At 45.8% G+C, this 27,998-nt stretch overlaps 1 protein-coding gene across 7 annotated transcripts; it reads left to right on the top strand.

The window, feature by feature from the left end:
* The first annotated feature begins 10,503 nt into the window (after positions 1-10,503).
* lnx2b (ligand of numb-protein X 2b) lies at positions 10,504-27,941 on the top strand. Of its 7 annotated transcripts, XM_046295439.1 has the most exons (12): positions 10,504-10,679; positions 14,461-14,516; positions 14,614-14,670; positions 15,795-16,393; positions 17,347-17,531; positions 18,525-18,715; positions 20,214-20,651; positions 20,836-20,979; positions 21,866-22,040; positions 24,007-24,247; positions 24,554-24,712; positions 25,138-27,941. In XM_046295439.1, exons 4-12 carry the CDS (start codon positions 15,990-15,992, stop codon positions 25,271-25,273), a joined length of 2,073 nt encoding a protein of 690 aa, XP_046151395.1. In that variant the 5' UTR covers positions 10,504-10,679; positions 14,461-14,516; positions 14,614-14,670; positions 15,795-15,989; the 3' UTR covers positions 25,274-27,941. The 7 variants fall into 7 exon arrangements, with proteins under 7 accessions (XP_046151395.1, XP_046151396.1, XP_046151398.1 ...); XM_046295440.1 differs by lacking the exon at positions 14,461-14,516; XM_046295442.1 differs by lacking the exon at positions 14,461-14,516 and having other exon boundaries at positions 14,614-14,703.
* The last annotated feature ends 57 nt before the right edge of the window (positions 27,942-27,998 follow it).

Genomic DNA, 27,998 nt, shown 5'->3' with positions numbered 1-27,998 from the left:
ACACCTGTTGTTTTGGGTCATCCCTGGCTAGTATGTCATAATCCTTCTATTAATTGGTCTAGTAATTCTATCCTATCCTGGAACGTTTCTTGTCATGTGAAGTGTTTAATGTCTGCCATCCCTCCCATTTCTTCTGTCCCCACTTCTCAGGAGGAACCTGGCGATTTGACAGGCGTGCCGGAGGAATATCATGATCTGCGCACGGTCTTCAGTCGGTCCCGAGCCAACTCCCTTCCTCCTCACCGGTCGTATGATTGTAGTATTGATCTCCTTCCGGGGACCACTCCTCCTCGGGGTAGACTATACTCTCTGTCGGCTCCCGAACGTAAGGCTCTCGAGGATTATTTATCTGTGTCTCTTGACGCCGGTACCATAGTGCCTTCTTCCTCTCCGGCCGGGGCGGGGTTCTTTTTTGTTAAGAAGAAGGACGGTACTCTGCGCCCCTGCGTGGATTATCGAGGGCTGAATGACATAACGGTTAAGAATCGTTATCCGCTTCCCCTTATGTCATCAGCCTTCGAGATTCTGCAGGGAGCCAGGTGCTTTACTAAGTTGGACCTTCGTAACGCTTACCATCTCGTGCGCATCAGAGAGGGGGACGAGTGGAAAACGGCATTTAACACTCCGTTAGGGCATTTTGAGTACCGGGTTCTGCCGTTTGGTCTCGCCAATGCGCCAGCTGTTTTTCAGGCATTAGTTAATGATGTTCTGAGAGACATGCTGAACATCTTTGTTTTTGTCTATCTTGACGATATCCTGATTTTTTCACCGTCACTCGAGATTCATGTTCAGCACGTTCGACGTGTTCTACAGCGCCTTTTAGAGAATTGTCTCTACGTAAAGGCTGAGAAGTGCTCTTTTCATGTCTCCTCCGTTACTTTTCTCGGTTCCGTTATTTCCGCTGAAGGCATTCAGATGGATTCCGCTAAGGTCCAAGCTGTCAGTGATTGGCCCGTTCCAAGGTCACGTGTCGAGTTGCAGCGCTTTTTAGGTTTCGCTAATTTCTATCGGCGTTTCATTCGTAATTTCGGTCAAGTTGCTGCCCCTCTCACAGCTCTTACTTCTGTCAAGACGTGTTTTAAGTGGTCCGGTTCCGCCCAGGGAGCTTTTGATCTTCTAAAAGAACGTTTTACGTCCGCTCCTATCCTCGTTACTCCTGACGTCACTAGACAATTCATTGTCGAGGTTGACGCTTCAGAGGTAGGCGTGGGAGCCATTCTATCCCAGCGCTTCCAGTCTGACGATAAGGTTCATCCTTGCGCTTATTTTTCTCACTGCCTGTCGCCATCTGAGCGCAACTATGATGTGGGTAACCGTGAACTGCTCGCCATCCGCTTAGCCCTAGGCGAATGGCGACAGTGGTTGGAGGGGGCGACCGTTCCTTTTGTCGTTTGGACAGACCATAAGAACCTTGAGTACATCCGTTCTGCCAAACGACTTAATGCCCGTCAAGCTCGTTGGGCGTTGTTTTTCGCTCGTTTCGAGTTTGTGATTTCTTACCGTCCGGGTAGCAAAAACACCAAGCCTGATGCCTTATCCCGTCTGTTTAGTTCTTCTGTGGCTTCTACTGATCCCGAGGGGATTCTTCCTTATGGGCGTGTTGTCGGGTTAACAGTCTGGGGAATTGAAAGACAGGTTAAGCAAGCACTCACGCACACTGCGTCGCCGCGCGCTTGTCCTAGTAACCTCCTTTTCGTTCCTGTTTCCACTCGTCTGGCTGTTCTTCAGTGGGCTCACTCTGCCAAGTTAGCTGGTCATCCCGGTGTTCGAGGCACTCTTGCGTCTATTCGCCAGCGCTTTTGGTGGCCGACTCAGGAGCGTGACACGCGCCGTTTCGTGGCTGCTTGTTCGGACTGCGCGCAGACTAAGTCGGGTAACTCTCCTCCTGCCGGTCGTCTAAGACCGCTCCCCATTCCTTCTCGACCATGGTCTCACATCGCCCTAGACTTCATTACCGGTCTGCCTTTGTCTGCGGGGAAGACTGTGATTCTTACGGTTGTCGATAGGTTCTCTAAGGCGGCACATTTCATTCCCCTCGCTAAACTTCCTTCCGCTAAGGAGACGGCACAAATCATCATCGAGAATGTGTTCAGAATTCATGGCCTCCCGTTAGACGCCGTTTCAGACAGAGGCCCGCAATTCACGTCACAGTTTTGGAGGGAGTTCTGTCGTTTGATTGGTGCGTCCGTCAGTCTCTCTTCCGGGTTTCATCCCCAGTCTAACGGTCAAGCAGAGAGGGCCAATCAGACGATTGGTCGCATACTACGCAGCCTTTCTTTCAGAAACCCTGCGTCTTGGGCAGAACAGCTCCCCTGGGCAGAATACGCTCACAACTCGCTTCCTTCGTCTGCTACCGGGTTATCTCCGTTTCAGAGTAGTCTGGGTTACCAGCCTCCTCTGTTCTCATCCCAGCTTGCCGAGTCCAGCGTTCCCTCCGCTCAAGCGTTTGTCCAACGTTGTGAGCGCACCTGGAGGAGGGTGAGGTCTGCACTTTGCCGTTACAGGGCACAGACTGTGAGAGCCGCCAATAAACGCAGGATTAAGAGTCCAAGGTATTGTTGCGGCCAGAGAGTGTGGCTTTCCACTCGCAACCTTCCTCTTACGACAGCTTCTCGTAAGTTGACTCCGCGGTTCATTGGTCCGTTCCGTGTCTCCCAGGTCGTCAATCCTGTCGCTGTGCGACTGCTTCTTCCGCGACATCTTCGTCGCGTCCATCCTGTCTTCCATGTCTCCTGTGTCAAGCCCTTTCTTCGCACCCCCGTTCGTCTTCCCTCCCCCTCCCGTCCTTGTCGAGCGCACCTATTTACAAGGTACGTAAGATCATGGACATGCGTTCTCGGGGACGGGGTCACCAATACTTAGTGGATTGGGAGGGTTACGGTCCTGAGGAGAGGAGTTGGGTTCCGTCTCGGGACGTGCTGGACCGTTCGCTTATTGATGATTTCCTCCGTTGCCGCCAGGGTTCCTCCTCGAGTGCGCCAGGAGGCGCTCGGTGAGTGGGGGTACTGTCATGTTTTGTCATTGATTATCATGTCTTGTCCCTGTGCTTCCCCTTCTATTCGTTTCCCTCTGCTGGTCTTATTAGGTTCTTTCCCTCTTTCTATCCCTCTCTCTCCCCCTCCCTCTCTCACTCTCTCGCTCTCTCTTCTCTCTATCGTTCCTTTCCTGCTCCCAGCTGTTCCTATTCCCCTAATCAATCATTTAGTCTTCCCACACCTGTTCCCGATCCTTTTCCCTGATTAGAGTCCCTATTTCTCTCCTTGTTTTCCGTTCCTGCCCTGTCGGATCCTTGTCTATAATTCACCGTGCTGTGTCTATGTATTGCCCTGTCGTGTCGTGTTTCCCTCAGATGCTGCGTGGTGAGCAGGTGTCTGAGTCTGCTAGGTTCAAGTGCCTTCCCGAGGCAACCTGCAGTTCTTGATCAAGTCTCCAGTCTGTTCTCGTCTTTACGAGTAGTATTATGCCTTTTGTTTTGTAAAGTATCTTTACTGGATTAAAAACTCTGTTTTCGCCAAGTCGCTTTTGGGTCCTCATTCACCTGCATAACACTATGGCTTGGTTGGCTGGAGTCTAATGATTTTCCAGGCCTTCTTTTCACACCGCCTGATATAGAGCTCCTGGATAGCAGGGAACCTGGCCCCAGTGATGCTCTGAGCTGTCCGCATCACACTCTGTAGCGCCATGCGATCGGTGGCGGTGCTGTTGCCATACTAAGCAGTGATGCAGCCAGTCAAGATGCTCTCAATGGTACAGCTGTAGAGCTTTTTGAGGATTTGAGGGCCCATTCCAAACCATTTTAACCTCCTGAGGGGGAAGATGCGCTGTCATGCCTTCTTCACGACTGTGTGTATGTGGACCATTTTAAGACCTTAGTGATGTGGACACCGAAGAACTTGAAGCTCTCGACCCGCTCCACTGCAGACCTGTCGATGTGGATGGGGGCGTGCTCGTTCTCCCCATTTACTGTCGTCCACAATCAGCTCCTTGGACTTACTGACGTTGAGGGAGAGGTTATTGTCCCGGCACCAAACTGCCAGGTCACTGACTTTCTCCCTGTAGACTGTCTCATCGTCGCTGGTGATCAGGCCTACCATCGTCATGCCATCTGCAAACTTGATGATGGTGTTGGAGTAGTGCGGGCCACACAGTCGTGGGTGAACAGGGAGTACAGCAGGGGACTACGTACACACCTCTGTGGGGACCCCGTGTTGAGGGTTAACGTGGCGGATGTGTTGTTGCCTACCCTCACCACCTGTGGGTGGCCCGTCAGGATGTTTAGGATCCAGTTGCAGAGGGAGGTGTTCAGTCCCAGGGTCCTAAGCTTGGTGACGAGCTTGGAGGGGACAATGGTGTTGAACGCTGAGCTGTAGTCAAAGAACAGCTTTCTCACATAGGTATTCTTCTTATCTATGTGGGGGAGGGCAGTGTGGAGTGCAACTGAGATTGCGCCGTCTATGGGTTTAGAGTGTCTGGGAGGATGGAGGTGATGTGTGCCATAACCAGCCTTTCAAAGCACTTCATGATTACGGATGTGAGTACTACAGGCGGTAGTCATTGTGGCATGAAGCCTTAGAGCTATTGTTGGGATTACAGACTGGGGCAAGGAAAGGTTGAAAATGACTGTGAATATGCCTGCCAGCTGTTCTGCTCACGCTCTGAGAACGTGCCCTGGAATACCGTCCGGCCCTGCAGCCTTGTGAGTGTTGACCTGATTAAAGACCTTACTCACATCGGCCTCGGAGAGCAAGATCACACAGTCCTCTGGGTCGGTGTGGGCCCTCGCGCACGGCAAGGTGTTGTTATTGTCAAAGTGTAAAATGCATTGAGTTTGTCTGGTAGAGAGGCATTGTTGGGCACATCATGTCTGGATCTTCCTTGAGTCTGCATGGTCAAAGTAAGAGACATGTCACAAGCTCTAATTGTACTTTTAGATTGTAAATTATAAATTGGGTGGATCGAGCCCTGAATGCTGATTTGGCTGAAAGCTGTACATTAGCAGACCGTATACCACGGGTATGACAAAACATGTATTTTTACTGCTCTAATTACATCGGTAACCAGTGAATTATAGCAATAAGGCACCTCGGGGGTTTGTGATACATGGCCAACATACCACAGCTAAGGGCTGTGTCCAGACACTCTGTGTTGTGTTGTGCTGTGTTGTGTTGTGCATAAGAACAGCCCTTAGTCGTGGTATATTGGTCATATACCACACCCCCCCAGGCCTTATTACTTAAATATATAACCAGACATACTGGTCTAAGATAGCCTCTCAGCTAACATGAATAATAGGCCCAGCTACTCTCCCCTCTGTATTTATTTGGCCTGGTGGTTAGAGTGTCCGCCCAGAGGTTGGAAGGAAAGGAGTTAGAATCCCAGCACGAGTCATATCAAAGAGTAAAACTGGGACCAGATGCATCATTATTAATAAGGAGATAGATTTGGGGTGAGGCCCTGCGATAGACTAGCTTCCTGTCCAGGGGGGTGTCCAGCGGAGTCAATCACCACCTTCCGGAGACACCTGAAACCCCACCTCTTTAAGGAATACCTAGGATAGGATAAAGTAATCCTTCTCACCCCTCCCCTCCCCCCCCCCCCCCTTAAAATATGTAGATGCACTATTGTAAAGTGGCTGTTCCACTGGATGTCATAAGGTGAATGCACCAATTTGTAAGTCGCTCTGGATAAGAGCGTCTGCTAAATGACTTAAATGTAATGTAAATGTAAATGTACATCAAGCTGCCTCAAGCTAAAGAAACAGGAGATAGGCTCCTGCTCCTATGAGCTCTTCTGGCTTAAAGCTACTTACTTCATTTTGGATTTGAGATCAAACATTTTATATGTGGTGACCATACATAATGACCATACAGACATCTTATTTTCATACATTTCTGTTTTACCGTTTAGAAATGAAAGCACTTTATGTATCTAGTCCTTCCATTTGAAGGTGACTCTTATCACGCAATGACTACATCAAGCTTGTGACTCTGTGTTGGATGCATTACATTACATTACATTTAAGTCATTTAGCAGACGCTCTTATCCAGAGCGACTTACAAATTGGATGCATTAGCAGTTTGTTTCGGTTGTGTTTCGGTTATGTTGTGTCCAATAAAAATGCATGGTACATAATATATTGTGTCATTTTGGTGTCACTTTTATTGTAAATAAGAATATAATATATTCCTGGACACTGTGGGACGCTACCATGATTACAGATAATTATGAATGATGAATGAATGAGTGAGAAAGTTACAGAGGCACAAAGATCATACCCCCCCCCCCAAAAAAAAACAATGTATGATATGTATGAAATGTTTGAAATGTCTGATATTTATGCCTCTAACTTTCTCACTTATGACATTATTTACCATTCATTTCTATTAGACACAACATCATCCGAAACACAGCCAAAACAAACTGCAAATGGATCAACAACAACAACATATGAAACCTTTGATCTTAAATCCAAAATGCTGGAGTATAGAGCCACGTCAAAAGTTTTAGCTTCAATGTCCAATGAAATACAGAGAAGGAGTCTATTTGGCTGGGAGAGGGCAGGGAAAGAAAGCAGCACCCTCACTCTATCCTTATGAGGGACTGCCTACCTTATCCAGGCAAGCCCTTCATATTGATAAGAGGAGGAAAAGGTCAAAGTGCCACCAGGAGCGGCGTGGGCAGTTAAGGTCAACACAGTGCTGTGAGGGAGTCTGCATTGAGCAGGGAGGAGGAGAGGAAAATGAACTGATAACCATCTCTGAGGGGCTACAGAATGACATGCTGGGCAGACGAGCAGAGAGACATGACAGGTACAAACAAGCACTCTAAGGGCCCCTCAGCGGGCTATGAGGACAGCAAATAATACATGGGGCATATTCCTGGGTCACTGGTCAAGTTAAGGAGAGTGAGGTTTTACAGAACTCTCTCTCAAGTCAATGCAAGGGGCTTTATTGGCATGGGAAACATATGTTTACATTGCCAAAGCAAGTGAAATGGATAAAAAAAAGTGAAATTTACAATAAAAGTAAACAGTAAATATTACAATCACACGAGTTCCAAAAGAATAAAGATATTTTAAATGTCACATTATGCCTACATACAGTTTCGTAGCGATGTGAAAATAGTTAAAGTAGAAAAGATAAAACAAATAAATATGGGTTGTATTTACAATGGTTTTTGTTCTTCACTGGTTGTCATTTTCTTGTGGCAACAGGTCACAAATCTTGCTGCAGTGATTGCACACTGAGGTATTCTACCGAATAGATATGGGTGTTTATCAAAATTGGATTTGTTTCCAAATTCTTAGTGGGTCTGTGTAATCTCAGGGAAACGTGTCTCTAATATGGTCATACATTTGGCACGAGGTTAGGAAGTGCAGCTCAGTTTCCACCTCATTTTGTGGGCAGTGTGCACATAGCCTGTCTTCTCTTGAGAGCCAGGTCTGCCTATGGCGGCCTTTCTCAATAGCAAGGCTATGCTCACTGAGTTGGTACATAGTCAAAGCTTTCCTTCATTTTGGGTTAGTCACAGTGGTCAGGTATTGTCCCACTGTGTACTCTGTTTAGTGCCAAATAGAATTCTAGTTCTTTGGTTTTTAGTTATTATTGTTTTCTCATGATTTGGTTGGGACTAATTGTGTTGCTGTCATGGGGCTCTGTACACAAACAGACCTCACAGGACCCCCACCACCTCTCTCTCTTCCTCATAACACACTGTAGCACACAGTGTAATAGCAAATGATTTAGGGGCTCTGTGCACCAAAAGGACTATGCTTAACACGGTATGCACACAACTTTCCACAGTATAGGTTAACTTCTCTGTAGGAACACTGACTACATTTATTTTCTATAGGTCTTCATAAAGCTGGTGGAGAAACACACATACAGACATTGAACATTTTAAAGAAAAAAGGAAATGAAGGCAGTATTTCTGTCTCACGGGTCAGAAGCCGACTCCACACACCACAAGTCTGTTGAAGCGACACTTGGATGTCACAACATGGCCATGTGGGGGGTAAGGGGAGGTGACCTCTGTAGTCTCTCTGTGGTCACTGATTTAGGGCCTGCATGTGGAGGCCAGACAGAGCCTGGGGTCGGAGGTGCAAGCTGTGGCCTGAAACAGATGCCTTGCTGTCTAGCCCAGGGGTAGGGGAGGAGGAGCGGGGGTAGGGGGCTGCATGTGAAGTTAATGTGCCCTCAGTTTCCCCCTAGCAACAGTTAAGCAATAGAGAGATATTCACTGCACCTGCGCCTAGGTCTCTGTCTGTGTGTGTGTGTGTGTGTGTGTGTGTGTGTGTGTGTGTGTGTGTGTGTGTGTGTGTGTGTGTGTGTGTGTGTGTGTGTGTGTGTGTGTGTGTGTGTGTGTGTGTGTGTGTGTGTGTGTGTGTGTGTGTGTGTGTGTGTGTGTGTGTGTGTGTGTGTGTGTGTGTGTGTGTGTGTGTGTGTGTGTGTGTGTGTGTGTGTGTGTGTGTGTGTGCATACGTCCTCCTATGTGTAACCACTCACTTTCTATGATGTTCTTTCCTTCGGAAGTGTACATTTCTGAATAAAACATTTTTAACAGGAAAATTACATAACAGTACAAAGCATTGCATTTTACTGCCCTAATCTAAAGGCAAATTCATAGGCCACTAAGGCCAGCCAGCAAATATCCCTTAACTCCTTAAGTAACACCATATAACAGTAACTGACAGAACCAGATTGACTTGTGCTCTGTGTACTCTATTTGGCCCGTTTAAAAGACATACAGTATCCCATCACAGACGTTGTCTATCAATTTATAACAGCCAAGCTCCACATAAAAGGATTAAGATGTAAGGGGCCTTAATGATCAGCTTTGTCCTAAAGACATCAAAGGCCCTGGTGGAGTGAGATTGCAGCTGCCTTACCTGACGGTGTGAGCTTCTCCTCTCTCGCTGGCGGTGCGGCCAAGAAAGTGTTTGTGTTGAGGATGTTTTACCGCTCTCAGGAAAGACAAACAGCTTCATTCTTGTTTGTGGGCCCCTTACCTCAAACAGAGGGCCGTGGGTCCTTTCTGTGAGAGAGAGAGAGACAGTATGTGTTGCATTGTTAGGCTAGTGTTTATCTTGTCTCTTTCTTTTTCTTCCCTCCTTGCCACCTTCTTTTTACTTCCAGCATTTCCCGTCAGCTGCCATGCCAGATTAATTGTGCTGTGGGTTCTGGTGTGGTTCATCATATAGCTTTTTAATATGAGCGAAACAGATGAATTAATTACAGCAAAATAAGATTGCCATTTAGTCATCATAACACCTTGAAGTCATGCAGTAATTTGTGAAAATGTATAACACCTTCAAAAAGACAGATAAATATACCAAATGTATCCTTTAGATAAGTATTACCTCTCTAAATATTATTTAAAGAGGTACCCTTACTTGGTTCAGTGAGAAACAGCAACACATTAACTTGTGTTAGTCATCCTACAATTGACCACATGGTGTCACTCTTACTCATCAAAGCTCATTAGGTTCAAGCAATGCAACAGTCTTAAGAAGGGGCTCCTCATCCCGGATATTGCAATTGTACCGTATAACGTCAATTTCTAAATATTTAGATCTCTTCCATTGGATCTGTTGGTGGTAAGAAACTTAAACTGGTCTATGTTACAGTTAATAACAGTTATACATGTTTTCTGAGAAGGCTGTGAGGTTATCACACAACTGTTCAGAAATACACAAGTGAATTAAGTTTTGTGACATTTTCTGGATAGAAGCATTGTTACACATCCATTGAGCACAACATGTCAACAAATGTATGTCTTTGGCTGTAGCTTTTGCTTAGCAGGCCTATAAATCACAGGGGAACAGGCCCTAACAGAGAGGTTTTATGACACAGAGACTTCCCTTCCATCCTGCAGGGGGTATGAAGCTAACACTGTTCATGTGTCAAAAGCCTTTTAACTGGTAGGGTCCCAAAGCAAGTATTATTACTTCAATGGGCACCATTCAGACAACTCCTTTGTATTCAATGTGAGTCTTACCAATAAATCAGGGAAGGGAGAAACTGAAGGGAAAACATAGCTTTTAAACACTGTATTGTGTGTCATTTTTCTCACCCTCTAACGCAAGGTGAGTTGAGAGAAACTGATAATGTTATTACAATTGAAATGCACAGTTACAATTTTCTCTCATAAAACTGTTATGCATACAAACTCTGGAGTCTTTAAGCTTCCTCAATTGATCATTCATCCTCGATGCATACTTAATTGATCATTACATTGTAGGCTACTAGCTACTAAAAAATGGTATTCACTTTTAATTTAACACAAAATGGTCATCACTTTTAATTTAACATTACGTGATAATTTTGCCAATTAAAATCGAAGCTTTCCCAAAATGTGTTTATTACTTCATAGGCTACAATCTAGGCTGCTACTATGTGAAGAAGGGACTGCCTATTGTAAAATATCGTGAAATGCAGATGATGACACGTACAGGAAGGTGTTCAATATTTAAGGATGAAAGAATATCTATGCAGTGAGTCACTCACGTGTGGTGTTGGACAGTAACCTGCCTAATTTAAATATCACCTGCATGGACTTCCTGTGGAGACGTCAGATCCTAGGATACTTGTTTTGTTGTTCGAAATTAGGGATATTACCTGTACTTCTAACAACTGAGTCGGTGCCCTCGGACAAATGAGCTGTATTATTCACCCAGACATGTAACGTATACGATTATATTAATCGTTTCTCGATACTATAGGCTACTTTAGTCATAGCACGAGTTCACGACTGTGTTTGTTTTGTTATTCCGGAAAAAGCCCTTCACAAATTGTAGAAGACGAGTTTCGGTCTCGGCTATCTCTATGTTCTCGTACGTTCTATTCTCTCATCGAACATGACGGTGTTAAACTTTTTAAATGTATTCTCACACATTTTATACAGCCCACCATTAACATAAGTGTACGAATATATAATATATATATATATATATATATATATATAGACTAGTCTAACACATTCCAATAAATGTTAAAGGTAGTCTAACATATCTCAGGCTGTGTTGTTGAAGGTGAGAACGTAATGTGGTCAAGTAGTTTGTTTTTAGAGTGCGGAATGCTCAGCATTATTTTCCAGTGACGTGAGTAAAAAAGGTAATATGCCATAAAATGTATAGGAGTGACACTTAATTGATTTACTACGCATGTGTGCAACGCACATTTGAATGAAGGGGGAAGTTTGCTCGGTTGTTAACCTTGACATCAGCTGTCAGTGGGGACATTGGATTATTTATGTTTTCTGACCAAGGAATAGACCAGTCCTCAACGATGGTCTCTCCTACAGTAACACAATAGTGCTAAAGCCTGTGTGTCAGGTGTTAGAAGTGGGCACTTTCTGGTGAATGACTAGGTTTTATTCTATACTACTAAGGCTATGTCACTGACAGTGAATATTGAAATGATAGAGTATTGCAATGGCACATCATTTGAATTAAGGTATATGAATAGAGAGGTAACAGGAGATTTGCTCATACAACCAGTATATGCTCAGTGGTCAGTTTATTAGGTACAGCCATCTAGTACCAGGTCAGACCCCCCTTTGCCTCCAGAACAGCCTGAATTCATCGGGCATTGAAACGTTACTCAATTAGTGTCAAGGGACCTAAACGTGTGCAAGGAAAACATTCCCCACAACATTACGCCACCAGCCTGTACTGTTGACACCAGGCAGGATGGGGTCATGGACTCATGCTGCTTATGCCAAATCCTGGCTCTGCCATCAGCATGACGTTACAGGAACTGGGATTCGTCAGACCAGGCAACATTTTTCCACTCCTCAATTGTCCAGTGTTGGTGATTGCGTGCCCAATGGAGCCGCTTCTTCTTGTTTTTAGCTGATAGGAGTGGAACCTGGTGTGTTCGTCTGCTGCAATAGCCCTTCCATGACACGGACCAACAAGTTGTGCCTTCCGAGATGCTGTTCTGCACACCACTGTTATACTGCGCCATTATTTGCCTGTTTGTGGCCCGCCTGTTAACTTGCACGATTCTTGCTATTCTCTTTCGACCTCCCATCAACGAGGTGTTTTCGCCAACAGGACTGTCGCTGACTGGAGGTTTTTTGTTTGTCGCACCAGGAGGCCGGCCATTTCTGAAATACTGGAACAAGCGTGCCTAGTACCGACGATCACCCCACGCTCAGTCTCTTAGGTCACTAATTTTGCCCATTCTAACATTCAATCGAACTGTAACTGAATGACTCGATGCCTGTCTGCCTGCTCTATCTAGCAAGCCACGGCCACGTGACTCTCTGTCTGTAGGAACAAACCATTTTCGTGAACAGGGTGTACCTAATAAACTGTATATTGTATGGGATGTGCATGTCAAGTTCAGACAGTCCTATTTGATCTTGAGGTGGTAGTGGCTATTGGCTAATGACTGTTTGTTTTATTGTTAGTTGTGAGCTCCTCTCCATGGGAAACTAGTGTCATGTTCCTAAGAGCCTAAATCAAGAGGTTGTTTGTGTCAAATCATCCATCTTCACATCTTTATAAAACCAGATGTAGGCAAAAGGGGTAATTGGTTTGGAAGAGGTATGTTCCTTTTGAGTAATGGATGATAATTCATGCTTTTCTATTTCATTCACTCTATTGAGTAGCAGACCTAAGGAGCTCTCTATTCATGGATGGATATTCCTGGTCAGAAGTTGATGTTGTGTTTCTGGAACCCAGTGTGGTGTGTGCTTTTCAGACAGTGGTCTGCTGGTGAACAGTGGGAGGATTACAACCTGTAACTTTTTAGCCTGGATGGGGTTCTGTAGTGGAGACTGGCACCAATGGGTACCATGCTCAAGGCTTCAGGGTGGCTAGCAATCATACTGGTGTAGAAAGGGAGTGGGTAGATTATGAAGCAATGTGAACTTTAGGGGGCAAGTACACAGGGCGTTCCCTGTATTTTCACTTTCAGTCAACCATAACGGACAGTCAAATCAGTCAGGATTTCCGCACACCCCTTTTAGCTGATCTAATACGTCTCTCTTTTCTGTCTGCTTCATGGATTTACCTGCGTTCACTTTTATGAGGGTGTGCGGAAAATGTGACTCACCTCTGTTGTGGAGACAATGGAAACATTGGTGAGGGGAGGTTATTGTCTATCATAACCACAGTGACTGAACAGCTGGCAGTCCTGTTTGACTTAAAAGCTCATCTGGCTATGAGTGACTGTTCCAATGGCACCCGTACATGGGAGGCTAAGTTTAAATGTTGATCCTAGAAAGCTTTGAATGTCACATGATTACACATTGATGTTGAGGTATCCCCCCCCCCTGTTACGGTCACCTTGTCATCTTCAGAGCACACCTTATACCAGAACTACACATGATGTTATGTTATGTTCAGTACTTAACAACGCCACGTTGCCAATATTACAATGTATAGCACTGCATACCACTGCTGCCAAAGCATGTTTAGCCCGGGATAACGATTTGACTGAAGACATACAGTGCCTTGCGAAAGTATTCGGCCCCCTTGAACTTTGCAACCTTTTGCCACATTTCAGGCTTCAAACATAAAGATATAAAACTGTATTTTTTGTGAAGAATCAACTAGTGGGACACAATCATGAAGTGGAACGACATTTATTGGATATTTCAAACTTTTTTAACAAATCAAAAACTGAAAAAAATTGGGCATGCAAAATTATTCATCCCCCTTAAGTTAATACTTTGTAGCGCCACCTTTTGCTGCGATTACAGCTGTAAGTCGCTTGGGGTATCGCAGCAAAAGGTGGCTCAATAAAATACAGTTTTATATCTTTATGTTTGAAGCCTGAACTGTGGCAAAAGGTCGCAAAGTTCAATGGGGCCGAATACTTTCGCAAGGCACTGTATACCATGAGTTATTTCTTCCCAAGCAGTTTTCTCCCTAGTTATTTCCTCCAGGCATTAGAAACCATTGATTTTAAAATATGTTTTAATGTATTTTTCATTATGATATTTAACATTGATTAATATGATTTAAACATTGAAGCACAATGGAACATTTAAATGGGTTATACATGAGAACGTGTCCTTTTAGGAGATGAGTAGTTGAACATACTTAATAAAGTTATCCTCTGAAAGAAGGTACCTTCTGTCAGAGGATAACTATATTAAGTATGTTCAACTGCTCATCTCCTAAAAGGACAATAATTCAGGGTCCCTGCCTGCCTGGCTCCTCAGCAGCCCACGGCCTCTAATAACCACCCATGCTACATCCCCAAAGAAACTCGATAGACCCTTTCATTCCCTATCTCTAAGCTACATTCTCTGTCCAGCTCTCTCCTATTAAACATTTATAGACTGTGTGCTTTTTATGCTATGGCAAATATGCATACCAAAGATTAGGAGGAATTGTATTTAGGCTAATCTCTGTTTCGCCCAGGCAAGTCTAAACATGCATGTGTTGATAAGGAGGCATTCCGTCTACTCCAGTCAAGTGGGTGGAGTTTGTTTTATTTTACACAGAATTCCAATTATGGGACACACTTGACTTCATCATCCATCTTCTGAAGTAATCTCAGGTCAGATTGAGTATTTTTGGAGTCATTGAGTCTGGTTATGTGAATTCCCAAAGAAGTTGGGCAGAACCTTGGTTATGCTTCCTCTGCTTTGCCACAGGATCCGTGACGCTTATCCATTACAAGACGAAGGATCACTTGAGTAACGAGAAAGGCGGTGAGACAGTGGGCCGTCCTGTTTGACCTCCATGTATGTGTACACTACAGCCTTGGTGTAATTCCTCAGCCTTGGGTTTGGCCTCAGTGTTTTGCATGCGCTAGTGCAACATCAGCAGTCTGAGTCCCCCCTCCCTCCACCTCTACATCCCCTCCCTCAGTCTAGTCACACCACTCTCCCTCAGTTTGCCACACAGCTGGTGCAGTGCTGGGCACACACGCAGACCCTCTGACTGTGTGCCGGGGATGTAGAGCTCTGGTTTCAGTCAGGCTGCAGGCAGCCAGCACAGCTGTTGGGTCTGAGTTTCTTGTTTGCATACGGTGGCTGCCGACCGGCCGGGGCCCTTGGCAACGCTGATATCAGCTTCTCAGGTAGGTGCAACAAGCTAATGACGAACAAGCTACAGAATCAGTCTGCTCTTTTGCCTTGCTGACCTCTCGACGGGGGTCAGAGAGGAGTGCTGGGAATGCAGGGAAGCTGGTCTGTGTACATAATGCTGTTGGCTGGGTTTTTATCATGTGACAAAGTGGAACGAGAAAAGGTGGCACGTAACAGCTCAGTATTTGCGTCAGTATTGTTGGTTAGGTACTCCTATTTAGTGTACTTTGAGATATTCACACCACACTCGTATGCTTGTTTGTTTGTGCTGCAATTCGCAGGTTAAACGATACATTTGACAAGTGTTGATTGAAGCTTACACATCAGCTTCTTTTCTTTGCACATGTGTAGAGTAAGTTTCTAAAAGCGAAGAATGCATTTTTAATCAGCCTCACCTAAAGACAGGGAATTAGTGGAGAGATTAGAAGCCTCACAGAGGGATAGAGACGGCTGAGGGGGTCATTAGAGGATTTAATTTCTGCCCAGTTCATTCAGTTTTCATTCTAGTACGTTTTTTAAAACTTTTAGTCCTTTCTCGCCCCCCCCCCCCCTATTTTAATGAAGCGCACAGTGACATGTAGCCGAAAGGAGAATTCCTTTTTTCTCTCAGGAAACTGGCTGAGAGGAAACAGCTGCTCCAGCCTCCATATTGTTGCCGCTCTGTGTCATTTCCTGTTGAGCCAGTCAATATGAGTAGGAAAATCCCAACTCTAACGGCAGACCTCTTTTTGTGCTTCCCTAAACAGAAATCTAGGATGAAGACGTGAGGTGGAGATGACACGCGGTGGATCAGGGTTTCAACTTCACCTTCACTTTGGGATGTTTGCCCCACTTATGAAATAAACTAAGCATATCCTTTCAGGGAAACGAGGGCACAGAGGAAGTAGGACAGTGGAACATTGGAAGTTGGACTTGCTAGCTAGGTACTCCAGCCTGTGGCCATGACGGAGCCTATGGTCCCCAGTAGCAGCAGCAGTGCTGGCCTAACATGGGCAAAGATGTGCAAGGAGTGTGGCCAGCAGCACGAGGGAGGCCAGGAGAACCACCTGTTTGAGTACCAGGATGAGGTAGATGACGAGCTGGTGTGCCACATCTGTCTGCAGCCCCTGCTGCAGCCCATGGACACGCCGTGCGGACACACCTACTGCTTCCAGTGCCTCAGCAGCTTCCTGAAGGAGCAGGACTTTTGTCCCGTGGACCGCCAGCAGCTGCAGCTGTACCATTGCCGCCCCTCCAGCCTGCTGGTCAGGAACCTGCTGGACAAGCTGACTGTGCTCTGTCCACACCAAGCTGAGTGCCAGCAGCAGATGCAGCGCTGCGAGCTGCAGCCCCACTTGCACAACAGGTGAATAGGGTTATGGCTGGGGCACCACGGAGGGGTGATGATTGGCATGGGCTGGGGAAGAGGCAGTTTGAGATGGGGAAAGGTATTTAGTTAAGAGTTGAGTTTAAACTGTCTGCTTTGCAACCAGAGTAAGTAAGCCAAAATAGTACCTGTCTGTTTACTGTAGTTTATATTTGGCTGGTCTATTTATTTTCCCATGCCTGAATTTAGGAATTAACATTTGACCCATTAACTCAAAATTAACTTAACATGGATTCACATAACATAAGTCAATCAGTCTCCCATGACAAAGCTTTTATTACATAGTGCCTGGACTCAAAGGAGAGGTTCAGTCTCAAATGTCATATCCCCGACATCTTTGTAATTTGTGGATTAGCCTTCCCTTTCCTCACTTGGCCAGTGTGGTGTGGTGCTTATCGTCTTAGTGGTTAGCAAGCAGCTATGACACAGTCAGTAGTGGGTAAAGGTTATGTTATGATAACTGGTCATCCTACAACCATCCGTGCAAACAGACCGGAGGCAAAGTTCAGACAGCAGGACCAGCAGCAGTAGCTCTCTCTCTGACTTAATCACACTCGACCTGTCCCCCCCTCAGACTCCCTGCAATGCAGTAAAAAAAGGCTCCTCATCTGCATAGTTATCCTCTTCTCATAGTCTCGCTCTCTCTGACTCCCTCACCAGTCACTAAATCTATTCATTCCCATTTCCCACACCTCTAGCTTTTTAGACTTGTCCTCCTCCTCACTGAAACAAATGAATGAACATTGATCGTACTCCTTTTTTTGCTGGTCACACGGTATCTAAAGAAATGTAGGAGGCGTGTGCTCACTCAGGGTATTTTAGGTTACCTTCACGGACAGTTTTGGATGAATGTCATGAGGTTTAATTAAAAGGAGGATTGTTGAATGTTGACTTAACTCTCTCACTCTTTCTCCCTCTCCTCCCTCTCTAAGATGTCCTGTTTTCAAAAGGCTGAGGGAGGAGGCAGAGAGGAGGAAGAGACCCCCCTGGAATGAGCTAAAGGGGAACAGGGGGGAGGGGGAGTCAGGCGCTGATACCAAACATACCCGTACTGCCACCCGGGACACCCAGCCCGAGCCTGGCCTCATCAACCCTGCCTTCGAAGAGAGCGAGGATGGTAAGATGTCACACGTCACTCACTTCCTGATTTGCCCACAACACAAACCAGATAGACGTCACACTAACGTCACTGTCTGAAGTCTGATTATTGTTGTATGATAATGATAGTCTGTCAGTCTAAGTGAATAGCAGTGAGCTCCCACTGGAAAAAAATAGGATACTTTCTAAGAATAGACAAATCTATATCAGTGTCAATCGGGGCAACGAATATGTAAGGATTTTATGAACGCACCCGGGGAAAGGAAGGGAGAGGAAACAGTCTGTCAGCTGTGTTGACTTTAGGGAAAACCCAAAGCCCCTTTGATGTGGCCATCCCTGGCAAGAGAGTAGTCAGACCTGGATAAGACGAGTGCTGATCATTTAGCTGGGGGCTTAGTATTTCAGACACTTAGATTTCAGACACAAATCCTCGTCTGAACCTTCAGAAGGTGTATTTACCAGAGGAGGCTGGTGGGAGGAGCTATAGGAGGATGGGCTCATTGTAAGGGCTGGAATGGAATCAATGGAACGGTATCAAACATATGGAATCATGTGTTTGACTCCGTTTCATGTATTCCATTCCAGCCATTACAATGAGCCTGTCCTCCTATCGCTCCCCCCACCAGCCTCCCCTGGTATCAACATAACCTCTGTCTGGTCTAGACTTAGAACCCCTCCAGGGAATTTGTAATCCAGTACTCTGGAACAAAGTCCATCAAAACAAAGTTACCTGGCAACACTGGCGATCATTATCGCAGAAATTATTACCTCATTGTGAGTGATTCTTGGGGAATAGGTTGCCACTTGCCCTACTTGATTCAGAACCCCAGGGTGTTTTGGCATTGCGCACACAATGAAAGGCAACCATGGACCATTGATATGTGTTTGAGCATATTTGAATCTCGGTGAGTGTGTGTGCCCGTGCATGCGTTTGTCAGGTTGTTTGTCTCTGTTTATGTAAACGTGTACCTCAAATCATCATGCCCTTGTCTGCCCCCTTCTCCCCCCACAGAGACCTCCATGCGGTCCAGCCTGGTGGCCGAGGCCAACGTGGTGGAGATGAATCGGGAGGAGCAGGAGTTGGGCCTGCGTATCGTGGGAGGAAAGGACACGCCCCTGGGCAACATAGTCATCCAGGAGATCATCCGTGACTCACTGGCGGCCCGCGATGGCAGGCTGGCCCCGGGGGACCACATTCTGGAGGTGAGACGGGTTCTTCACTGTAAATAATAGAGGGATAGGTCACCTGAAAAATATGTTCAGGCCGCTCCCCTCCTTCCAATCATCTTATGTAGCTTTAGTGCCGTAGCCGTATACTTTGAAATGTCCACCTTAACAATGGTAATGGCTGCACTTTGTGAAGATGGTGCTTTATAAGAAGCTTTGACCTATTATTCCACACAACCCTATTCCCTTGGGTTCCCATGATCCTCAGTAAATGGGGGGGAATTTGTTGGTGGGGAAGGAGATATTCAGGATGAACGGGTCTCTGGATTCATGGTAACATGCGTGGCAGAGATCTGTTCTCCATGCAGGCCCATGAAACAGGGTTTTGAAACTCACTGTTGAGCTATTGCTGTTTCAGGCCGAGCCCCATCTTCTGGAAGGAACAAAGTTCACCTGATTGCAGACAGGCTCTGTCTGGTTTTCTTCAATGTTTTATTTTTCTTGGTCAGAAAGGGCTGATTATGACACGTAGTCTAGTGACATTTAGGCTATGGTCCTGGTTGTATGTAAATAGGCTAAGGAAGATTACATGCTAGTGGTGAGGTTGTCTCAACACACAAGACCACTCACTAGATGGTCTGTGCACTGTCCCTGTAAAAATCTAAATAAACTCAAATCTGGTTTCCACCCAGAGTGTAGAACTAGCGTACAGAGATGGTATATCTTTTGAAGGGGGTTTTGCAAAGATACAGCTTCCTTTCTTCCCAGAAGCCTGCTCCCTCTCTCTTCCTCAGATTTCTCCTCCCCCCGGCCGTCTGGCAGGGGTACATGACAATGCCTGAGCCCATCTCTTCACAAATTTAGAATAAAAACTCATCTCACCCCTACTAGCTGCCTTGGTAGCAGTAATATAACCGCTCACTTTTTGAGGTCCTTTGTGGACAGCTATTGGCTGTAAAGAGAGATGTGTGACAGAGCGGAGATTGCGTTCTTAATTTGTTGAAATTGAATCCCTCGCTTCCCCCTGAGTCGATGTATTGATTTTTAAGAAGGGCTTCTCTCGGATGAGGTTTGTAAAGCTGGAATTGGTCAAAAATGGGTCCAATAATTTCGTACACCTTCTCAACCAAAGGTCGATGCAATGTCTCGAGCAATATCAGTCGAGGTAGCTGTGGTTTTTGGCTGTAAAGATGGAGGCACAGCTCTGTGTTTTTAAAGTGGTATGTCTAAATCTATTGATTTTCTTAGTTAGTCAATAGTTTTGAATGACATAAGGCCAATCTGAAACAATGCTTTTCACCATACAAACAATACCAGTTTAGAAGTAACTAGTTGCACCTCTATCCTAGGATGTATTGTTCTACATAATTCTACCGTGATCAGCAGAAAGCATTTTAATTTGGCTCTCCATCAGCGCAGGGACCAGTCACTCCGCTCAGCTGTCGATACTCTATGTATATTTAGTCCACCTGCAGTGTTCCAGAGGGATGCTGTATCAGTGTCCGTGTTGCTGACCATGTGGTGTTGTGTCTAGGTGAATGACGTCAGCCTGGCGTCTATCCCACACGGCCGGGCCATCTCCGTGCTGCGGCGGCCATGCCCTCTGCTCAGACTCATCGTCATGCAGGAGAAGGGCTTCAACCCCCGTCTCCTGCAACGCCCTGGCCTCGAGCACCACACTCCCTCCTCCACCATCATGGCCACCGCCTCCCCTCCCTCTCACAGTCCCCACGGCACCGCCCACAACCAGGGTACGGTGATCCAGGTGACGCTGGTAAAGAGGGATCGCTCGGAGCCGCTGGGCATCAAGCTGATCCGCAAGTCGGACGAGACGGGGGTCTTCATTTTGGACCTGTTGGCAGGGGGGCTGGCGGCCAAGGACGGGAAATTATGCAACAATGACAAGGTGATGGCCATCAACGGGCAGGACCTGAGACACGGCACCCCAGAGAACGCAGCACAGATCATACAGGTAGGTCTTCTGTAGTAGACAAGTTACAGCACAGCTATTTCATGGAGACCAAAGCACGAGACATTTTGGAAATAGGATTTATTATGATCTCTTACGGAAATATTGACTTTCATGCTAGCAGAGGTTCCCAGGATATGTTTGCTGGCTGTGTAATGAATCTGAGGCCTGAACTGTGTGTCTGCAGGCCAGTGAGGTGCGGGTGAACTTTGTGGTGATGAGGCAGCCAGAGGCCCAGGAGGAGGGGGGCAGTGGGGGAGAGGGGCAGGGCCGAGTGGCTAGGAGGGCTCCAGAACCCCAGTACTTCAGACGCCCCTCCACCTACATGAAGGTAAACAATCTCCTCTCCGGATGTTTAGAACTTACAAATCACTGTACTAAACTGCTGTATGTTGGTGTGTACACACATGACCCTACAAGCTTCTCATGTTTACATAATGTGATCATGGCACCAAGGTCGATCAGTCACACCCCAGCCCTCTGTCACCAGTACAGGCTTCCTAGCACGTCCACAGAAGCCCTCACTCAGGCAGTGGTGAAAGGGGCCTTGGGAGCAGACTGACACCTGTGTCCCTGGTCCAGGGACAAAAGCCCTTCTCTGGGGCCTGCTCACTCCTGATCAAAAGGTCCAGAGTGCTGCCTCACCATGTTCTATTTGTTTGTTGCTTTGGGTGGCAGAGGATCAAAGCTGCTGATGGTTAGCTTTCACCTGCAGAGGCCAGGCTTTGAGTGTTGCTGGGGGTGAAGGGTTCCCTGCTGGGGGGAGGAAGAGGGAGGTCTCTCCTCCCCAGCCCCCTCTGAAGGTTAACAGACTCCAGAGAGAGAGCAACAAGGATGCTGGCAGGAGCTGTGGATGTCGACACGTGCACTCGGGAGCCGAGTGTCGATCCTTGCACATTACCTCTTGAGTCCGCAGCTGCATCTGAGATGTTGCTGCTTACATTGTTTTGGACAAGCGGTTTCACAAGGAATCAATTAAGTCAAAAGATCCTTCTCAGTCCTAGGAAATGGAGAGGGGCAGATGATGAGCAGCACACCCCAGAAGGAATGCAGAGTCAGGCATACTGTGCTACTTTTCTTTGACGCCAGTCTTTTCTATGATGACCAGAAATAATTCTTATGTTTTGATCTTAAGAACAGGAAGCAAATCTAAATAGCCTACTGCATGCTCCTCATCAATGTAAAGCAAATGAAGGGTTCTTCCTGGTGTTTCCCAGGATCCACCAGGGGGCTTCTGCAGTCAGGAGAAGATGGTGAGTCTGAAGAAGGAGCCAAGACTCTCCCTGGGCATCACCATCGCTGGGGGGAGGGACTGCCGCAGCCGACTGCCCGTCTACATCACCAGTGTCCAGCCTGTCGGCTGCCTGCACCGAGACGGCACTATCAAAAAAGGTACACTTGGGATATATAGTGCATTCTGAAAGTATTCAGACCCCTTAACTTGTTTCTCATCAATCTACACACAATACCCAATAATGACAAAGCGAAAACAGGTTTTTAGAGATGTTTGTAAATGTATTAAAAATAAAAAACAGAAGTACCTAATTTACAAAAGCATTATGACCCTTCACTATGAGACTTGAAATTGCGCTCCGGTGCATTGGTGGCAGGTAGCCTAGTGGTTAGAGTTTTGGGCCAGTAACCCAGGTTGCTGGATCGAATCCCCAAGCTGTCAAGATAAACCCACTTCCCCGGGCGCCAAAAATGGGGATGTCGATTTTTAAGGTAGCCCCTGGCACCTCTCTGATTCAGAGGGGTTGGGTTAAATGCAGCAGACACATTTCAGTTGAATACATTCTGTTGGACAACTGACTAGGTATTTCCCTTTCCTGTTTCCATTGATCATCCTTGATGTTTCTACAACTTGATTGGAGTCCACCTGTGGTAAATTCAATTGATTGGACATGATTTGGAAAGGCACACATCTGTCTATTTAAGGTCCCACAGTTGACAGTGCATATCAGACCAAACACCAAGCCGTGAGGTCGAAGGAATTGTCTGTGGAGCTCAGAGACAGGATTGTGTCGGCACAGATCTAGGGAAGTGTACCAAAACATTTCTGCAGCATTTGAGGTCCCCAAGAACAGTGGCCACCATCATTCTTAAATTGAAGAAGTTTGGAACCACCAAGACTCCTAGAGCTGGCTGCCCGGAAGTGACCAAGAACCAAATGGTCACTCTGACAGAGATCTAGAGTTCCTCTGTGGAGATGGGAGAACCTTCCAGAAGGATAACCATCTCTGTAGCACTCCAACAATCAGACCTTTTATGGTAGAGTGGCCAAACGGAAGCCACTCCTCAGTAAAAGGCACATGATAGCCCGCACATGATAGGACTCTCAGACCATGAGAAGCAAGATTCTCTAGTCTGATGAAACCAAGATTGAACTCTTTGGAGGAAACCTGGCACCATTCCTAAGATGAAGCATGATGGTGGCAGCATCATGCTGTGGGGATGATTTTCAGCGGCAGGACTGGGAGACTATTCAGGATCGAGGGGAATGATAAACAGAGCAAAGTACACAGAGATCCTTAATAAAAACCTGCTCCAGAGGGCTCAGGACATCAGACTGGGGTGAAGTTTCACCTTGCAACAGGACAACGACCCTAAGCACACAGCACACAGCCAAGACAACACAGGAATGTCTTCGGGACAAGTCGTTGAGTGGCCCAGCTAGAGTCCGGACTTGACTTGAACATCTCTGGAGAGACCTGAAAATGGCTGTGCAGCGACACTCCCCATCCATCCTGACAGAGCTTGAGAGAATCTGCAGAAAGGAATGGGAGAAACTCTCCAAATAAAGGTGTGCCAAGCTTGTAGCATCATACCCAAGACAACTCTAGGCTGTAATCGCTGCCAAAGTACTGACTAAAGGGTCTGAATAAATGTGATATTTTCAGTTTATTTTTAACTTTTTATACATTTGCAAAAATGTCAAAAAACCTGTTTTTGCTTTGTCATTATGGGGTTTTGTGTATAGTTTGAGGGGAAAAAAATACAATTAAACAATACAAGTTAAGTTTAAACTAAGGCTGTAATGTAAAAATGTGGAAAAAGTCAAGGGGTCTGAATACTTTCTGAAAACCATATGCTTTCGTATAACCACCAAACCAGTGAGGATTATCAGTCATGGTTTTGATAGGACATGAGTTTTCATTCCATACATTGACCCCACGTAGCATGGCTAATGTTCAGATTTAAATTTTTAAGGGGATAATTCTGTTAGTGAAGGGGTAGACAATATGCATACCTCTTACATCAAAAGGTCTTCCCGTTAAATGTCAAGGCCAGCTTTGCATGCAGAGGCTACATTTTCTTGATGATTTTCTTGATCATGTTTCTGATTTCTGTTGCCCAGGGGATGTCTTGCTGAGCATCAACGGCGTGGATCTGACCCAGCTGACTTACAATGAGGCGGTGTCGGTGCTGAAGGCCCAAACGGCTCAGGCCCAGGTGGTCCTCAGGGTCATCCAGACCATCTCAGAAGACCCAGAGGATGAGGGGGAGGCCGCCAAGGAGGCTATGGAGTCTGTGGAAAATCCAAGGGAGGATGATGTCAACTGGGCCCCGTTGTGGACCCGCTGGCTGGGGCTTCCCGGGTAAGCACACACACTAACCATTGGTTGAAAAATAACTTACCTCAAGTTTGCATGACCTCTACTTTGCATTTCTTCAAAACCAATCTGTGTCATGAGTACAGCTTGTACTCAACACTTCAGTAGTTGGACAATACCAGCAAGCAATATTACTGAACAGTGTGATAATGCTTGGACAGTCTGTTGCGTCGGAAAAGTACCCCATCACTTGTTTCAGGTGGCCATTTAAAACACGAAGGTCTTAATTCTGCGCTTATGAAATCACACGGACACTGTTTTTTTTTGAGCGTCACTTCCTCTCCTCCTTAGTCACATGCACTGGTGCCGTGACATCGTGTTGCTGAAGACCAATCAGGAGAGCTGGGGCTTCAGCATTGTGGGTGGCTTCGAGGAGAGTCACGGACAGCAGCCGTTCTTCATCAAGACCATTGTGCCTGGTACACCCGCCTACCTCGACGGACGCCTCAAGTGAGTTGCTTCACACGGCCAGTGCTAGTTTCTTCTAATAAACTTCAGTGAGGAAAAACATGTTGTTACTATTTGGGTGGGTGACGGAGTTTAGGAGCAGTGAGAAAGGAGTTATGTTTTGGTAAGCCTGCCCTGTTCTTTGATAAGGCATGTACTCCCTTTTGTGCAGGCTTGCCTCCCCAAGGACAGGATTGAACAGAAATACCTGGTTTCACCATTTTAATTCAACTGAGAGCAGAGATGGAGCCAGCCTGGTATCCAGTGCTCATTTAGATGTGATTCTCCTGTAGAAGTCCATCATATTTTGAAATTAATGCACAGCTGTTAGGAGACTGATTATTGTGGCGGGTAGGTCATTGTGTTGCATTTCTTGTGCCCATCTCTGTGCCCCATGTTTACTGACTGTCCCTCTGTGTTGTCTCTAGGTGTGGTGATGAGATTGTAGCTGTGAACGGAGCCACCACGGTGGGCATGAACAACTCGTCCCTCATCCCCATGCTCAAGCTGCAGAAGAATAAAGTCACACTGACTGTGGTGTCCTGGCCGGGGAGCCTGGTGTAGACACGCATGTGTATGCACACGAAGATACAGACGCACACCCTGCCTTCCTCAGCTCCTGTCTCCACTGAGCCTCTTGTCTCTGCACATACCACCCTAGAATCTCATTGGTGACATTCTTGGAAAGATGGTTACTTTTCCGATTGATTAATTTCACTAGGTAATCTCTTCTGATGTGGATTGTAATCTAGTTTAATTTGCACATTAACCTAGCTGACTAGTGTGACTGACTTCCACATTTTAGTTGTTTCACTGCTTTGGTTGTTGTTTTTGTTGTTACTCAAAAGGGCAGTTGATTCTCTGGCTGAACAAATCTGGCTTATCAGGGTGAAGGATGAATTGACAATCAAAAATTGGAACCCTTAATGGTGGAAACAGCCACATCTATTTATATATATATATATATATATATATCACACTCACCGGCCAGTTTATTAGGTACACCCCGTTCACAAATTGATCCCTCCTACAGACAGTGAGTCATGTAGCTGTGGTGTGCTATATAAAGCAGGCAAACAGATTTTGAGACATTCAGTTACTGTTCGATTGAACGTTAGAATGGGCAAAAATAGTGACATTTGAGCGTGGTATGATCTTTGGTGCCAGGCACGCCAGATCCAGTATCTCAGAAAAGGCCGCCCTCCTGGGCTTTTCACGCATGACGATGTCTAGGGTTTACCAAGAATGGTGCGACAAACAAAAAACATCCAATCAGCGGCAGTCCTGTGGGAGAAAACAGCTCGTTGATGAGAGGTCGAAGGATAATGGCAAGAATCGTGCAAGCTAACAGGCGGGCCACAAACGAGCAAAAATAATGCCGCAGAGCAGCATCTCGGAATGCACAACTCGTCTATCCACAGACTCCAACATGACAGCGAGTTCAGTTTACTTGAGTGGCCTGCACAGTCCCCACAGACCTCAACCCAATAGATCATCTCTGGGATTAGATGGAACGGCCTGTTCGCAGCATGCATGTACCTCCGTCCAATCTGCAGCAACTGCATGATTCCATCGCGTCAGCATGTACCAACATCCCTGTGGAATTTTTCCAACACCTTGTAGAATACCCAAAGAATTCAGGCTGTTCTGGAGGCAAAGGGGAATCCGACCTGGTACAAGATGGGTGTACCAAATATACACACACAGAGGTCGGTTTATCTGCGATATTACAACTAAGAAGTTTCTGAAAACAAACACTTTTTTTCCCCCTGGTACATCATTACATGCTCGATAGAATCGCACAATATGTATGTACTGCAATATTTTTTTACATGCTGTGCGACGTGCCTCAGTTTGGCAACAATAACAGCGGTGGTAGGGTGGCCAGTGGCGCTGTTTCCCCCTACTGCGGATTCCATCTTTAAATGTAAACTGGAAGGATCTTTACTGTTTTGGAATTATTGTTTTTACCTTGTCTTGAACACTTTAAACATTTGTTTTTAGCAGGTTTTGCTTACTTGTTCACAATACCCATTTGCCCCCCCCCCCATATGTTAATGGTGATTTTAATTATTCAATGCTGGGATATATTTGTAGATTTCAAATTCCATGGAGGGGGGTGGCATATTTTAGGCTATGAAACATATCCTCATAATTCCACAGTTAATTAAGATGTATTTAATATACCTAATCAATTAGGAAAGGGTGACTGTTGACTAAGTCACCTGTACCCATCCTCTCCAACACCTGCCTTTTTATTTTTGTACATTTAGATTTGAACAGATACTGTGTTTTATCCATATATATACAAGGATGTTATTATAGTGGCTTCTGGTATTTATGAATGATTTATTTCCTATACAACTGCACTGTAAAAATCTCTTACATTCGGTATGAGGCAATGCACAATAATGTATTTGATTACTGTGGGTGCCTTGTACATGTTGAAGGACAAAAGTTCAAACACTTGCCTTAATTGCCACAACCAAATATTATTGTTTTTTTCTTAAAGCTCCCACCTCATTTTCTTACCAATGACTAAGTGGAGGGATGATCTGTTCATTGTTATTTAGTTCAAATGTTCACAGGAAGAGCCAGGAGGAGATCAGAGCGGCTGGCCTTAGTTGGAGCTTTAGATTGACTTCCACTGTTCTTTTCAAGGTGTCGTAAAACACTACAGGCCTTTCATTAAACCCTGTGAATGTGATGGAAGCCCTCAGTATAGTTTAATATTTGAGAAATGTAGGCATTTTATCCTGTGTAATGGCTCATCCCTGGGTTTCATAATGTTCTAAAACCTCAATGTCTTTTGTATTTTATACATAATATTTACAAAGCACTTAAAGCTTCTCAGATTGTATTGAATGGCTTTTAAAGTACAGCACTTAAAAAAACAAGTATATTTCTCCATGGCTGTTTCCACAGGCTCTGGGGCCTAGTGCCTCTCAATGGGCCTTGCTTTACTTTTGGTACCCTGGCCTCTGGCTGTCCTGTGGCTGGGGGGGTATCAGTCATCTGGAGGGGGAAGTGGGCCAGGCGTGTCGCCACGAGAGCTTTAGGAGGAATGTAAATCAGGACGGTGGAGTCGCAGAGGACAGCTTCAAATCATCCCTGGTTTTCCAGCAAGGGTCAAGGCCTCAATTTCAGCTCAGTGAAAGATATAAGGGATGAAATGGTTGGTTAGAAACAGTTATGTTAGTATCTATATTGATCAATAAAAAGCTTATACATACCCTTGTTTCTTATTACTGCAACCTAATGAAAACATTAGCATGAGTTATGGGTGGTT

Source organism: Oncorhynchus gorbuscha, linkage group LG13 (genome assembly GCF_021184085.1).
Source record: "Oncorhynchus gorbuscha isolate QuinsamMale2020 ecotype Even-year linkage group LG13, OgorEven_v1.0, whole genome shotgun sequence".
Taxonomy (NCBI): Eukaryota; Metazoa; Chordata; class Actinopteri; order Salmoniformes; family Salmonidae; genus Oncorhynchus; species Oncorhynchus gorbuscha.
Note: the sequence above shows the minus strand (reverse complement) of the source record. Positions and strands in the feature narration are given on the sequence as shown.